Consider the following 16936-nt stretch of genomic DNA (forward strand, 5'->3'; position numbering starts at 1 on the left):
CATGCTGTTTGCCGACGACATCGTCCTGGTTAGTGAAGACGGACCTGAGATCCAGAGCAGATTGGGGAGTTGGCAACAGAGACTGGAGAATGTTGGCTTAAAAATCAGGAGAACCAAGACCGAATATATGTTCTGCGATTTCGGCGGTCTCTCCAGTCCTGAAGCCATAGCGCTGGATAACGCACTTCTTCCAGTCTGCTCCGATTTCCGGTATCTCGGTTCGCTTATTCAGGGCGATGGCGAAATAGATCGGACAGTTACGCACAGAATTAACGCAGGATGGATGAAATGGCGGCAGGTAACGGGAACAACTTGTGACCCTCGTATTCCCCTTAAAGTTAAGGGGAAAATTTACAAGAGTATGGTCAGGCCTGCTGTCTTGTATGGATCAGAGTGCTGGCCCACAAAAGCGACGAATGAAAGACAATTGCATGCGGCAGAGATGAGAATGTTAAGAGGTATGTGTGGAGTTACGCGAATGGATAGAGTGAGGAATGAGTATATAAGAGGAAGTTTGAAAGTAGCGCCGGTATCAGAAAAACTGCGTGGAAACCGGCTGTCGTGGTATGGGCATGTGATGCGGAGGGATGAGAGTCATGTTGTGAGGAAGGTGATGAGTATGAACGTGGACGGATATAGTGGAAGAGGAAGACCAAAGAAACGATGGATGGATTGTGTGAAAGTAGATATGGTAAGAAAGAATGTTACTTGTGAGATGACGGCAGATAGAAGAGTATGGAAGAAGAAAACATGCTGCGCCGACCCCAAATAAAATTGGGATAAGGGCAGGAGGATGATATTGTAATAAGGTTGAAAATCTATTGAAAAAAGACAAATTGAGGTAGGTTGATGTCACGTTGAAAAGACAGATAGCGGAGATGCATTAAAGAAGGTAGATTAGGCGCCTTCTTGCTGGTCAATGTAATTCACGATAGGCATGATCAGTTACTAGAACTAACGAAGCGTTTGGGATCCTTGATAAATTAAAACCAATCTGTAAAAGATTGATCTTAATTGATTAGTGATTTTGTTTTGAAAATAATGGGCAGGTTCTATAGAAGGCGTGTAAGGGTACATCTAGTAACTTTCCTCGTCCCTCGCTCGTCCGCATTTTAGCGCGCAACTTTCTTAGGAGATTTTGCGTTATGACATCTCCGCTAGTTATTTTGTTCTCCATGGTTGGTGTGCTGTCTGTACCACAGTATCGCGATGGAACATAATAGTTGTAGCCTCGGCCTGCACTCACAAATTGCACGCTTCAGCAATTTTCCCGTGCCATTATGTGCGTGTGTGTGTGACCTTCTATTGTTATGTGACAAGTTTGTATGTGTGTGTACGACTAGGTGGACCCCGCAGCGTTACTTGTATTTTACAAGGGTTTAATTTTATCCACGGAATCCTTTGGTGTATATTTTTTATTTTGTAGCATACTCTATATAGCTCTAAAGTAGATCAGATTTTTACGTGAGAATGTAGTTACTATAAAGGTGTATCAGTTTTAGGGTACGTTTTTACCACGACGTGAAAGTTCATGTGTATTATGAAGTCTGTTACTTTTACGCTACAAATAGACACCCGTATTCTATTTACTTGTATGTATTGATGTACATTATGTATAACATGTATGTTTGTGTGTGCAGGCGAGCGCGCGCTCGGTCGCCGCTGGAGGCGGGGCGCGGGTGTCGGCGCGGGCGGCGGTTCGCCCAGTTGACAGCATGCTCATCGCGCTCAACGACTCCAACCTCACTGACCTGGCGCTCGGCCCCGACCTGCCCACCAGCCCCTACAGCCTCGCGCAGAAGATCATCATCGCCATCATAGCCAGCGTGCTCTCCGTGCTCACTGTCGTCGGCAACTCCATGGTCATGATCAGCTTCAAGATCGACAAGCAGCTACAGACCATTAGCAACTACTTCTTGTTCTCGCTCGCCGTGGCTGACTTCGCAGTGGGCCTGATCTCGATGCCGCTCTACACCATGTTCACGATCTACGGCTACTGGCCTCTCGGGCCTCACGTGTGCGATACGTGGCTCGCGCTGGACTACCTCGCGTCGAACGCCTCGGTGCTCAACTTGCTCATCATAAGTTTCGATAGGTACTTCAGTGTGACGCGGCCGTTGACCTATAGGGCTAAAAGGACTACACGAAGGGCGACGATGATGATAGGGGGAGCTTGGGGGTTCAGTTTGCTGTTGTGGCCGCCGTGGATTTACGCGTGGCCGTACATCGACGGCGAGAGGAAAGTGCCGCCGCACGAGTGTTACATTCAGTTCATAGAGACGAACCAGTTCATTACGTTCGGGACAGCCATCGCGGCGTTCTATGTGCCAGTGACTGTCATGTGTATACTCTACTACAGGATATGGAGGGAGACCAAGAAACGGCAGAAGGATCTGCCCAATCTGCAAGGAGGGAAGAAACACGATTCCTCTAAGAGATCTAATTCTAGGTAAGTTCTACTATTTAATTTTCTTATCAACTAAGTTATAGTTAGCCATAAAAATCCGCGGAGTTAATACCGAGATGAACCCTGAGGAAATATTGCTAACAGAAAATATTTGTCTCTAGAAAAGATTGTGCCTTTAAAATATCCTGCATACTGCATATTTTGTAGTATTCCAAACGACATTTTGATGTGCGCTATATTTATGGTTATTCCCCAAAGCCAGCTGAGAAATAGTTCCTAGGAAATTTTGATGATATGTAGTAGTGATATGACGAATCAGATAGAAAGAATGCAATATGGAATGTAAGTAAGTTCTTTGGGGCATCTGTCATATAAGTACCTATGGTAAAATTAGAGAAATAATTAAAATAATTAAAGCAGTATACATTACAGGAATGTGTATCTTAATGGTAGGTAATTAGGTTGTTTTCTGCATAATGCTTGCAGTTGGAACGGTGCCTGATGAAAACGTACTTACAGAAATTGTCTATTAAATTCAGCCCTAATTCCATAATTGGCGAGTTGCCTGTAGAATACAATATTGGGTCTATTTATAATTCTAAAATAATAGTATTAATTTTATGTTATGTGTATGCCATTCTATTATAAACATAATCTATACATATAATAAAATGATAGGAAAGTCAAAACTGTACATTGAATATTTTTTAAAAAGAATACTTGGGGGGTGATCTATTATCGATTCTGAACCCAAATATATAGTTTTTAGAATTTTTGTCTGTTTGTCTGTTTGTCTGTTTGTCTGTATGTTTGGTCTCACTGAACTCGAAAAGTACTGCATAGATTTAAATCAAATTTTGCATGAATATTACCTGGGAGCCTGTTCAACATATAGGATATATATTATCACGCTATCACCTACGGGGGATGAGCAATGAACGATAATTTCTGTTAACGTTTCTGCAACAGCGGGTGCAATAATGACACATATTTGAATGTTGAACTTTGTAAGTTTATCGGCCTATTATCTATCTTTACATAGAAAATAACGCTTTTATAAGTAACTTGAGCAAAAAACTGAATTTAAAGAAATGATATCCTAAAATTATAGATGAAGAAAATCATGCAGAAACAGATGTGCCATAAAACTGGTAGTAGGTAAAATATCAATGAAAACAGACTTCACTTTGTCATGGTATGTTCTTACTTTCAAGAAAAAAATATATGACAACTTGTGTATTTTGCTACTGTAAAAACACTACAAGAAATATCAGCGCATCATCAGGGACATTTTTATAATTCTTTCACCATTAGAAAGCTACATTATCTACGAGTAACATAGGGTATATTTTATCCCGGTGCGGGCAGTAGTTCCCATGGGAAGCGGTACCCACGTCCCGAAGAAATTATGAACTTCCCCACATTCTTAAAAAGTCTACATATGTTGTTCTGACATAATATAAGCTATACCTCTCATAAACATGAATATCCATTCATCTCATCCAATAACAAACATGCATCACATTGAAAGTGCATTGCGAGTCTAAGATTTTATTATTATAAAAAAAACATTGTAATTAATATTCAAACATCCTTAAAAATAAGTTCCTGGTTTTAATATATTACATTATTTTGAATTCACTTACATATAAATAGAAGGTCCTTATTAATATACTTTTTGAGTAATAAAGAATGTAGGCAAAATATGACCGAAAACATTGTGTCACTTCTAAAATTAACATCAATGGGAATAACTAACTACCTGTCACAATATGTCAACAAGATGTCAACAGAAGACAAGAGTTCGTTCGTTCTGAAAACGTACAAATTACGCGTCGCAGGCCAGAGACATACTTGCTTTCAACTCCTGATCACAAATCATCGAGCTAAGAATTATATCACAAATACACCGTTTACAATTACGAACAGTCACAGTCAGACCCACGGACTGAGTCTAAAAAACATCTTTTATATAGCTACGTTTATATCATTTATATTATTCAGTTACTAAGACAGAATTACTATCAAACGTGTTTTTGCTAAATGTTCTATTAGTTTTTGCAAACATACATTCCCAACTCTGATCTCATGGAGGTGGCGCCCGGATCTCACCACTGTGCGGACTGTGCGACCTATCGCACCCGGCCCCGGTTTAAACCATGATCTGGAGCGAGAAGAAATGGGATGACAAAGAATGAGGCGGCGGAGCGACTGAAAATTCCCAACTCTCATTCCAGCCACTGCGGTAAGACACCACGAAAGCCGGATGTCGAGAGACGACTCCCGGCCACCGTAGGCGTGAGCGATTAGTTTTGAGTGGGTCATCGACCTTCCGGCTTCTGGGAGACCCGTTATTTCACGCGCCCCTCGAGGAGATTCAGCAAACCCCTGTGAGGCCCACTAGGGCCAAAGCCTGACACTCCCTCACACTGCTCAAACTGATGGCTGAGAATTACGTAACTTTCCAGGATGCCATGCAACGTGTTTCAAATGCCCAGACCTTTGGGAGCTTGGTAATCCTTTTCTCCACCTTAACTTGAGTTTTGTGGTACATGAACAAATTAGAATAGTAATGAATTAGGTCATCATCATCACGTATTTACCAACTCTTAATGTTCATCATGCACACCCGCTTCTCTAACTTTATTGAAGGATCACTAAAATTGTTTCAGTTAGTTTAACTACGCTACTATAGCCCGTTGTCAAACCTTTTAATATCAATTCTGTAGAAGTGTGAATATCGAATGTGTAGTATATCGAATTTCCGTTTGTGCATTGCACAAAAACCATCGTTATGATTTTCGAGAAGTCAAAAGAGTCGGCTGGCTAAGAATTATATTCATCGTTGGTTAATTGAATACATTTTCAGAAACCACAATAGCAGTAGGAATCAAAGCGAATGATCGCTTCATAGAGCTCTGATTTTCTCGAGGCGATCAAGTCAGTTCATATTCATATTCATATTTATTTGCATACCATAAAGTTATAAAGATGTTACAAGGGGCTTAAAGCTAGGTACATATTATGGACCCTGTTAGGGCACAGCAAAAGAAGGCTAGAAAGTCTAATTACAGTAGTAGATGCAATAGTAGATTAGGAAAACACAAGTTATTCATTCGACTATCTTTTTATCGTCAAGGTATTCTTTGACGCTATAGTAGCATTTGCTTAGGAGAAGTTTTTTCAATTTGTTTGCAAATATATGTGTCTTTTTTTTTCTTCTGGTTCTGGTCTGTTCGCTCATCAGATCTTTGAAAGCGGTTCGATGATAATATACTGTTGTCCTGTTTACCTACGTGTGACACATAATATGGTATTTAAACGTCCTCCGCAAGAGAGCGAACGTTTGTGCTATTTATAAAGACGAAATTTTACCGTTGTGCAGTAGTGACGCACAGTATACACAGCACTTATGTTTCTTCTGATCTGCTGGCTCCACCAAGAAATGACAAATTGCGAGCGTACATTTTGAAAATCTTGGAAGAACTGCAGGCTTCAAGTGCCAACACACGAATTGGACTTACTCTCTCGGACGTATACTTTACCTGATCGTGAACTAATGCAAACATTTCGGTGGAATTCCAACATAACATAGTGAGTGAGTGCACAGAAAATCCCCAAAATACAAGTAGTGAAACTATGCGCTTGCCTGATGACTCAGTCATCAACCACCCAGCTATTCCTCAATTGTGTGGGTGTTGGCTTCCAGTCAAACCGAATCTTTTTGAGTACCAATGTTTACTTGGAGTGCCTATCTGATCTCTTCAACCCAGTGAACTAGACACCGCGTTATCCGTGGTAAGTAAAACTATTTGACAGACTTTCTGGCTCCTGATTTGTCGCAGCTGCTGCAGAAAATGTACAAATGACAACTTTGTCAGACCTTTGTTTTATGTGAGAATTACGTAATAATTTTCCAAATCGGTTGACTAGATCCAGAGATTTCCTCAACGTCACAAACTTTACTTCTTTTGTTTAGATAAATAGTCACACACCGTCGACACCACCTTGATTGATCAACCCGTGCTGCTGCTAAGTGGTAATCCTAATTATATTGTTATGTAAAAGAATACACCTACGCTACGGCATAAGTAGTATTTTGACAATTCCAAATTGCCCACGCAGACGAAGTCGCGGGCAACAGCTAGTAATCTATACATATAATAAAATGATAGGAAAGTCAAAACTGTACATTGAATATTTTTTAAAAAGAATACTTGGGGGGTGATCTATTATCGATTCTGAACCCAAATATATAGTTTTTAGAATTTTTGTCTGTTTGTCTGTTTGTCTGTTTGTCTGTATGTTTGGTCTCACTGAACTCGAAAAGTACTGCATAGATTTAAATCAAATTTTGCATGAATATTACCTGGGAGCCTGTTCAACATATAGGATATATATTATCACGCTATCACCTACGGGGGATGAGCAATGAACGATAATTTCTGTTAACGTTTCTGCAACAGCGGGTGCAATAATGACACATATTTGAATGTTGAACTTTGTAAGTTTATCGGCCTATTATCTATCTTTACATAGAAAATAACGCTTTTATAAGTAACTTGAGCAAAAAACTGAATTTAAAGAAATGATATCCTAAAATTATAGATGAAGAAAATCATGCAGAAACAGATGTGCCATAAAACTGGTAGTAGGTAAAATATCAATGAAAACAGACTTCACTTTGTCATGGTATGTTCTTACTTTCAAGAAAAAAATATATGACAACTTGTGTATTTTGCTACTGTAAAAACACTACAAGAAATATCAGCGCATCATCAGGGACATTTTTATAATTCTTTCACCATTAGAAAGCTACATTATCTACGAGTAACATAGGGTATATTTTATCCCGGTGCGGGCAGTAGTTCCCATGGGAAGCGGTACCCACGTCCCGAAGAAATTATGAACTTCCCCACATTCTTAAAAAGTCTACATATGTTGTTCTGACATAATATAAGCTATACCTCTCATAAACATGAATATCCATTCATCTCATCCAATAACAAACATGCATCACATTGAAAGTGCATTGCGAGTCTAAGATTTTATTATTATAAAAAAAACATTGTAATTAATATTCAAACATCCTTAAAAATAAGTTCCTGGTTTTAATATATTACATTATTTTGAATTCACTTACATATAAATAGAAGGTCCTTATTAATATACTTTTTGAGTAATAAAGAATGTAGGCAAAATATGACCGAAAACATTGTGTCACTTCTAAAATTAACATCAATGGGAATAACTAACTACCTGTCACAATATGTCAACAAGATGTCAACAGAAGACAAGAGTTCGTTCGTTCTGAAAACGTACAAATTACGCGTCGCAGGCCAGAGACATACTTGCTTTCAACTCCTGATCACAAATCATCGAGCTAAGAATTATATCACAAATACACCGTTTACAATTACGAACAGTCACAGTCAGACCCACGGACTGAGTCTAAAAAACATCTTTTATATAGCTACGTTTATATCATTTATATTATTCAGTTACTAAGACAGAATTACTATCAAACGTGTTTTTGCTAAATGTTCTATTAGTTTTTGCAAACATACATTCCCAACTCTGATCTCATGGAGGTGGCGCCCGGATCTCACCACTGTGCGGACTGTGCGACCTATCGCACCCGGCCCCGGTTTAAACCATGATCTGGAGCGAGAAGAAATGGGATGACAAAGAATGAGGCGGCGGAGCGACTGAAAATTCCCAACTCTCATTCCAGCCACTGCGGTAAGACACCACGAAAGCCGGATGTCGAGAGACGACTCCCGGCCACCGTAGGCGTGAGCGATTAGTTTTGAGTGGGTCATCGACCTTCCGGCTTCTGGGAGACCCGTTATTTCACGCGCCCCTCGAGGAGATTCAGCAAACCCCTGTGAGGCCCACTAGGGCCAAAGCCTGACACTCCCTCACACTGCTCAAACTGATGGCTGAGAATTACGTAACTTTCCAGGATGCCATGCAACGTGTTTCAAATGCCCAGACCTTTGGGAGCTTGGTAATCCTTTTCTCCACCTTAACTTGAGTTTTGTGGTACATGAACAAATTAGAATAGTAATGAATTAGGTCATCATCATCACGTATTTACCAACTCTTAATGTTCATCATGCACACCCGCTTCTCTAACTTTATTGAAGGATCACTAAAATTGTTTCAGTTAGTTTAACTACGCTACTATAGCCCGTTGTCAAACCTTTTAATATCAATTCTGTAGAAGTGTGAATATCGAATGTGTAGTATATCGAATTTCCGTTTGTGCATTGCACAAAAACCATCGTTATGATTTTCGAGAAGTCAAAAGAGTCGGCTGGCTAAGAATTATATTCATCGTTGGTTAATTGAATACATTTTCAGAAACCACAATAGCAGTAGGAATCAAAGCGAATGATCGCTTCATAGAGCTCTGATTTTCTCGAGGCGATCAAGTCAGTTCATATTCATATTCATATTTATTTGCATACCATAAAGTTATAAAGATGTTACAAGGGGCTTAAAGCTAGGTACATATTATGGACCCTGTTAGGGCACAGCAAAAGAAGGCTAGAAAGTCTAATTACAGTAGTAGATGCAATAGTAGATTAGGAAAACACAAGTTATTCATTCGACTATCTTTTTATCGTCAAGGTATTCTTTGACGCTATAGTAGCATTTGCTTAGGAGAAGTTTTTTCAATTTGTTTGCAAATATATGTGTCTTTTTTTTTCTTCTGGTTCTGGTCTGTTCGCTCATCAGATCTTTGAAAGCGGTTCGATGATAATATACTGTTGTCCTGTTTACCTACGTGTGACACATAATATGGTATTTAAACGTCCTCCGCAAGAGAGCGAACGTTTGTGCTATTTATAAAGACGAAATTTTACCGTTGTGCAGTAGTGACGCACAGTATACACAGCACTTATGTTTCTTCTGATCTGCTGGCTCCACCAAGAAATGACAAATTGCGAGCGTACATTTTGAAAATCTTGGAAGAACTGCAGGCTTCAAGTGCCAACACACGAATTGGACTTACTCTCTCGGACGTATACTTTACCTGATCGTGAACTAATGCAAACATTTCGGTGGAATTCCAACATAACATAGTGAGTGAGTGCACAGAAAATCCCCAAAATACAAGTAGTGAAACTATGCGCTTGCCTGATGACTCAGTCATCAACCACCCAGCTATTCCTCAATTGTGTGGGTGTTGGCTTCCAGTCAAACCGAATCTTTTTGAGTACCAATGTTTACTTGGAGTGCCTATCTGATCTCTTCAACCCAGTGAACTAGACACCGCGTTATCCGTGGTAAGTAAAACTATTTGACAGACTTTCTGGCTCCTGATTTGTCGCAGCTGCTGCAGAAAATGTACAAATGACAACTTTGTCAGACCTTTGTTTTATGTGAGAATTACGTAATAATTTTCCAAATCGGTTGACTAGATCCAGAGATTTCCTCAACGTCACAAACTTTACTTCTTTTGTTTAGATAAATAGTCACACACCGTCGACACCACCTTGATTGATCAACCCGTGCTGCTGCTAAGTGGTAATCCTAATTATATTGTTATGTAAAAGAATACACCTACGCTACGGCATAAGTAGTATTTTGACAATTCCAAATTGCCCACGCAGACGAAGTCGCGGGCAACAGCTAGTTAGATAATATTACAGCTTAAAATAAATACTTTATGTTCAATATATCTCTCTCTAACCAAAAATCTAACACTAATAGATTTTTCCAAATCGGGTTAGTGGTTCCTGCCATTAGCACGTTCAAACAAACAAGCTCTTGAGCTTTATAATATTGCTAAGTATAGATTAGATTATCTAATTACCAGTCATAGTTGATCGGGTCTCAAGCGATTTAACACAAAGCGTGCGCAGGTACTCGCTCGGAACTGGTAATCAATCAGTTTCGGTAATCGTACTGTTATTAACACGTCGATACATTGATATGCTTTGAGTAATCGGTGTTGTGATTCTCGAAGAGCAAATTGAAACTTATCCTTGTGATGTAAGGAATTAAGAGGAAAATGTACCTCTGTTTCGATTTCTCGGAGAAATGTTGTAACTATTAGACATTGAAACCTGAGAAAAGATTTCGGGTATAGAGGTAGAACTACACGGGATGAATATAATATTACCTATGCTTTACCTAAAATTGACGTTACACAAAATTCAACTGTGTTGTAGGATTGTATCTTCGTTGTTATATGTATGATAGTGGGCAAAAAAATAAAATACGTACCATTATTTTAGATTTATCTGAAAAAAGACAGATTTATTATTTTTTTCATTCACCACGCTCATCTAATTTTCAGCGCTATTAGCATATAGCACAGTAGGGGATTTTCTGTTCGGTTTTCCAAGTGACATTGCTCGGTTCTATACGGGCGGCGTCAAAACACTGTTAAGACAGCAAACTCAACAGTAACCACTTTAAAATCCGAAGACCCACAAACATATTTATTAACCAACCAACTCTCAAACTCAGCATCTCCATTAATTGCAGGACTGTCACAAAACGACCTTATTTCTGCTCAAACTGACATCGTATGAGTCGCCATAAATTTCAATTCTATCACAGCGAGATTGATATTAATGGTTCAAGATAGACGTAGATCTGCTCCACACCTGTCTGAGGAACTCAGATTAACTGCTTAACCTTTAAAAGCATTTCCTTGTTGGTTAATATCGATTGGTTACTCATTTAGCCTTTCGGAATAATCCAGTTTTGTTTATAGGAAAACTCTGGTTAGCACTCGTTGTGAGGTGTAGTGTGTGGGAAAACTTAACGATGGCAAACGAATGTTGAATTTCAAAATACCAAGTTTTTTATGGTCAGCAAATAAATATCGGGTGTGTCGTTCATAATCACATTAAATGAAATGCGTTAATATACTGGTTAATATATGTCCATTAACACAAAGAAAAAAGAAAAATACTTAAAAATAAAAAATGAATTTTTCAAACAAAGTAAATAGAATAAAAATGTGCGAAAATTAGAACACCATATAAAAGTCAGTCATTACAAACAACTGTAATTCTCCCATAGACATAATATTAGTAAACAGGACTGCGCATATTAACCCAAAAAACGAGCCGAGTGAAATAGTTAGTACGGAGGCTGTCTGTCCCTTTCTAATAGGGTGACTATGAGATTAAGCTATGTGAGACAAATCCGAATTTGCTAAGATTATTAAACACAGATTAGTATTGAAGTTTTAACTTACGCAGTTTGTGACCTTAAGATACTAATAAAGGCTTTTAATAATTAGCGGAAATTAGCAGTATAAAAGCAGGAAGATTCGAAGTGAAGACTGTTTTTTTTGTATTTCTACTTCATATATAGACTGCTGAGCCATTTATGTCGCCTTTCTTCATTTTTTGGGAAGCTATAACAATAGTACAACAGTTTTAAAATCCATCACCCATATTTTGACTCGTTACAAGAATTCATGGGCACCCTAGTTGTTTGGTTTACGAAAATGTTATTATTAGCTAACCTGTGGAACGATATATTGCAACCACCATAGGATTTACTTTTGCAAGTAGAAACGCAACACTTTTTCACCATTTTAATAGTTTAAATTGATTTAATACAAAAAAAATATAAACAAAATTTTAAATGCTGATTACGCGCCAAGAATGTTCAGGGTTACCGCTAGAAAATAAAAAAAAGCAAAATAAAAATTTATGTTGTTTATGTTTTAATAATAAATACGAATAAATTAATGCGATTGTTATTAATTTGTTGACTTACAATTGTTAAAATAAGATAAAAATATAAGTGATTCAATTGTTTTTGGGAAGACAAAACTTTTGATCACAACATTTTTTTATGCTGGCAAGGTGTTAGAAAGAGACAAACAGCCTCCGTTCGAACTATCCCTCTCGGCTCGGATTTGCCTCTGTGTATTATGCAACCAATTTAGTACCTTATTGCGTTAGAATAGAGTTCATTTTCGTAAATATATATTTTGAGCGTGCGCAATCTTGTTTAGTAATATTATATCTATGAATTCTCCCTTGAAAACTGACAGCTGTCAACTGATCAAAACATTCGATACTCCTAACTTTATCTCTGCTTTACACATGATGTTGTAAATTATAAAAACGAAAAATGACTCCTGTGGCTAAACCACTGAATGGATTAGGTTATTTTTTTCACAATTCGCCATAGAATATCATAAAGTATATGCGATAGAATTTAATGTGATTGTGAACGACACACCCGATATACTCGTAATTGTGTGATGAATGGAATTCAGTTTTTACACATTCACGCAAAAGTACAAAACGAATCAGCCTATAAGCTTCCATTTATCCAGGTTCGGGAAGTAAACTCCGCGGACAATCAGACATTGCAAATACTTTTAATCATTTAAAAGCGCTGAAATATAACCAATTCTTTCCCCTGTTTATAAGCAAAAGTAAACCATTAATTGTCACCAATTTCCGTATTTATACTACTACTTCTTATCCTATAGAATATTCTGGAACCGTGCAAGCCTACATTATTAAATTAGCCTAGCAACATCAAGTGTGGCACGTGTGAACATATACCTAGTTATATTATGCATGCGTGCTTCTCACCAAATAACGTATATTGTTGTCCGTGTTCTGGAATTGTTAGTATATGTGAGGAAATTGAAATTATATCCCAGTTTCAGCATAGTTTAAACTTACTTGAAGATTAAAGCACTTATTTTATAAGCCGAGCCGAGCCTTTTTCCCAACTATGTTGGAGTCGGCTTTCAGTCTAACCGGATTCAGCTGAGTAAGTACCAGTGCTTTATAAGAAGCGACTGCCTATCTGAACTCCTCAACCCAGTTACCCGGGCAACCCGATACTCCTTGGTTAGACTGGTGTCAGACTTACTGGCTTCTGACTATCCGTAACGACTGTCAAGGATGTTCATTGATAGCCGGGACCTACAGTTCAACGTGCCATCCGAAACACAGTCATTGGTGTCTAAGATATACTTAGAAAGTACATACAAACTTAGAAAAGTTGCATCGGTACTTGCCTGACCTGGAATCGAACCCGCGCCCTCATACTTGAGAGGTTGGTTCTTTACCCACTAGGCCACCACGACTTATTACTTACTTATCTTGTAAGTTAATTAAATAAATGGTTTTGAAGACTGAACGTTGGATAAAATGTATTAAAAATGAAGGAGGTTTCTATTGGTGGGTTTTTAATAGTAGTTCTTTCTTCCGGTACGCCTTTCTTTCTGGGTGGAGAAATTACGAATCTATTAAAAACTAAAAATTAAGAAAAAACTAAATGTCTATAGTGTTTCAAATGTAACTAAAACATTTACGCAAACTTCCACCACCATCAAAATAAAATAAACAAAATGATCTTTCTAGCTACAATCCAGCACAAAGCGCTGTAAGCAATGTCACAGGACCTGTTATTCATTGTGCATCACAATACGCTTTGATACAAGCCTTCAAAGGACTTAAGTCACGGCTGCTTGAGCGATTCAAGCGCTTGAAGGTACATTTTCATATATTTTATTTTATGAGGACAAGTTTCGTTTGAGATGTAGTGAATCAAGTGCTGGTTTGTGGGAATAAGTTTTATGTAAAAATAATCCTTTCTAGTCGAAAGGAACTGAAAAATTACCAAATTGATTTAAATGAAATTCGGTACACAGATAGCTACTTCTGATCCGGGAGTGAAAAAAGTTGCCTATAAGGATAGAATGTACTATTACATTCAATTTATTGCATAATGAAGTTAGGTAATTGATAAACATTTTCTAAAAGTAAAAGTATTTAGTTTTTTTTTGTGTTTGAAATAATGGTACCTAAAGTTTGTAGGTATTCTGTTTGTAGTAACTTACATTTACAAATAAATACTTTTAAGTTTTTCAGTACATTCACCACTACAAGTGGCTAGGTTGCGAGCGTTTGCCAAAATTGCCAGCACGCAACTACTTTATTCAGTCGTATATCTTGAAAATTGGACAGGTTCAAAATTCTCGCTCGCCCGAATATCGGGAAAGTAGGGCACGAATCAAATATCCGAACCCGCTAAGAGAAACGTCGTGTAAATATAAGAAAAATATAAGAAACGCAAACTTTTCTTCTTCGCTCATTGGAAATTTTTAAAATGTTTTGTGCAGTTTGTTTGGAAAACTGAAACTAAGAATGGTATTAACGGTTGTTAATGCCTGTACTATACAGTTCGGAATTTTGTTTTTGAGCTGGGATTAAAACTGAATAAAAATGTCAGAAAAAATCAATTTTATAAGTTAGTTTTTATTGTTTGCAAACTGTAGCCTCAACATGAAAAAACATTTCAAATCCCGTAACTTCATTCAGCCATTTTATATGTTAGACACAAACATACATTTCTTCGAATGCATTTGACAATATAAGGATGAAGACAAACAATAGATCTCCTTTGAATGTCAGACACTAGTCAGACAACTTACTGGCGGTTGGTAAAGAAAATACTTTTATTTTGTCTCACAAACCACAATTCTTTCAGCGTTCATTTTCTTTGTAACACAAGATTGCATTTGTTTCTGAGAATTGTATCTCAGGTTTGTCTCCAGACAAAATTCTGAGAATCTAGAATGTTTACTTACAAGATTTATTCAGAAGCTTAATAACCATACTGATTACTTTATAAGGGCTATGTCTGGCATAGAATATATTATGAGAAATTGATCCTCAGCTGCATTTATTTTGACTGGAAGTCCATCCCTATTTTTTTTATTATTATTAACCCGATGTAACAAATCTACCTGAATATTGAAATGATACCTTGTAGCTAACTGTGAATATTATATTTATTTATTTATGTAGTAACATGGAAGACTTACAGCTAAAATAACTAGGAATAACACAAGTTTAGTTAACAGGGGTGACAAGTCTTCACTTATAGCAATAGTAAAACATCATCATATCAGGTAATTCCTGTCCAATGAGCGTCAACCATCCCGGGCAGCCCGAATCCATCCATTGCGCACAACCATCTTCATCACCTTGAAAGTATTATGCAGTCCTACAATGTATCATTGCTCATTGATTTTATTTGCATATGTCTCTCAAAATCTTAAAACTCAAGTTGAGAAGATCGTCATCAAACTATCTAGCACTCCAGTCTTATCTAACACTAATAGTCCTTGTATACCATCTCCAACAATGTCATGAGTGCCTAGTACTCGCTCGGCTGCCGCGCGTCCTTTGTGCGAGTTCGCCTTTGTACTCGCTTGTCGACGTTTGACGAAGGGTGCGTGAAATCGCGATCATACGCATTGCCCGCTTGGGAACTACGATTTGTATGTGAAGAGAATATTTTTGGGTGAATTAGAAAGTTTGGGGAAAACCAAGACAGTTCGAAGATAACACGGGGATGTTTTTGTTCAGATTGGGGTGAATCAAAATGGAGTGGCATTAAAAAAGCCGTCGTGTTTTGTTTTTCATAGAACTAATGAGCGTAGTTTGCTTTTAGTATTGACAACGTTTTCTGACTGACCCAAGTTTACTTCCCTCAAGTGTACATCAGAACAGCTTCCTAATGTTTCTTCGCCACTTTGATAAGTGCACCGTTTTGCTTCAACCACATCTCATCATAAATTTCAAAGTAGACATTTCCGCTAAGATGTTGTGCTGCTCTTCAGAAATATATGTAAAAATGGACCATGGACATGGACTACAGTCAAGTCGTTTTTTAAGCAATGAGTTATATCGGGTGTGTCGTTCATAATCACATTAAATGAAATGCGTTAATAAACTGGTTAATATATGTCGATTAACACAAAGATAAAAGAAAAATACGTAAAAATAAAAAAATGTATTTTTCAAACAAAGTAAATGGAATCAAAATGTGCAAAAATTAGAACACCATATAAAAGTCAGTCATTACAAACAACTGAAATTCTCCCTTGAAAACTGACAGCTGTCAACTGATCAAAACATACGCTACTACTAACTTTATCTCTGCTTTACACATGATGTTGTAAATTATAAAAACGAAAAATGACTCCTGTGGTTAAACCACTGAATGGACTACGTTATTTTTTTTACAATTCGCCATAGAATATCATAAAGTATATGCGATATGATTTAATGTGATTGTGAACAACACACCCGATATAGTTTTACTTTCAAATATTCATACAATATTCTTCCTAAATAATATTGACGTCATGTTCGTATAAGTTTATGCACAATTCACAAAGTGTACTATATTAGAAACATTTCTTAATTATTTTTTCAATGGGTCTATAATAGGTAATAATTCCCATTGCAACACAAAACCTCACCCATTCCCCTACATTGCTTCCAGTCAGCAACATTGATCAAAGTGTCGCACTTTGTCTTGTCTAAGCCTCGGCCTGCATACGTGTAATAGCGTTATGCTCTCCTGGTAATCTGCCTGGCACAACCAACTTTTATCCTCAAATGATGAAGAGGCTAGCCCGATGGGATTTTGAGCCTGGATTTATTTAAACGGCGTTCTTTATGGATCTAAATGGTCTTTTTATACGTGGCATATGGATTTATCTCTGTTGTT

General features: G+C 37.7%; 1 protein-coding gene across 1 annotated transcript in view; it reads left to right on the plus strand.

Moving 5' to 3' along the window:
* The first annotated feature begins 1646 nt into the window (after nucleotides 1–1646).
* The window catches only part of LOC124633815 (muscarinic acetylcholine receptor DM1), a 54062-nt gene continuing 38772 nt past the window's right edge, over nucleotides 1647–16936 (plus strand). The window contains exon 1 of the mRNA XM_047169166.1: nucleotides 1647–2449. Within this exon, the coding sequence (XP_047025122.1) occupies nucleotides 1716–2449 (734 nt within the window). The 5' untranslated portion in view covers nucleotides 1647–1715. The remainder of the gene's footprint in view (nucleotides 2450–16936) is intronic.

This window comes from Helicoverpa zea, chromosome 10 (assembly GCF_022581195.2).
Source record: "Helicoverpa zea isolate HzStark_Cry1AcR chromosome 10, ilHelZeax1.1, whole genome shotgun sequence".
NCBI lineage: Eukaryota > Metazoa > Arthropoda > Insecta > Lepidoptera > Noctuidae > Helicoverpa > Helicoverpa zea.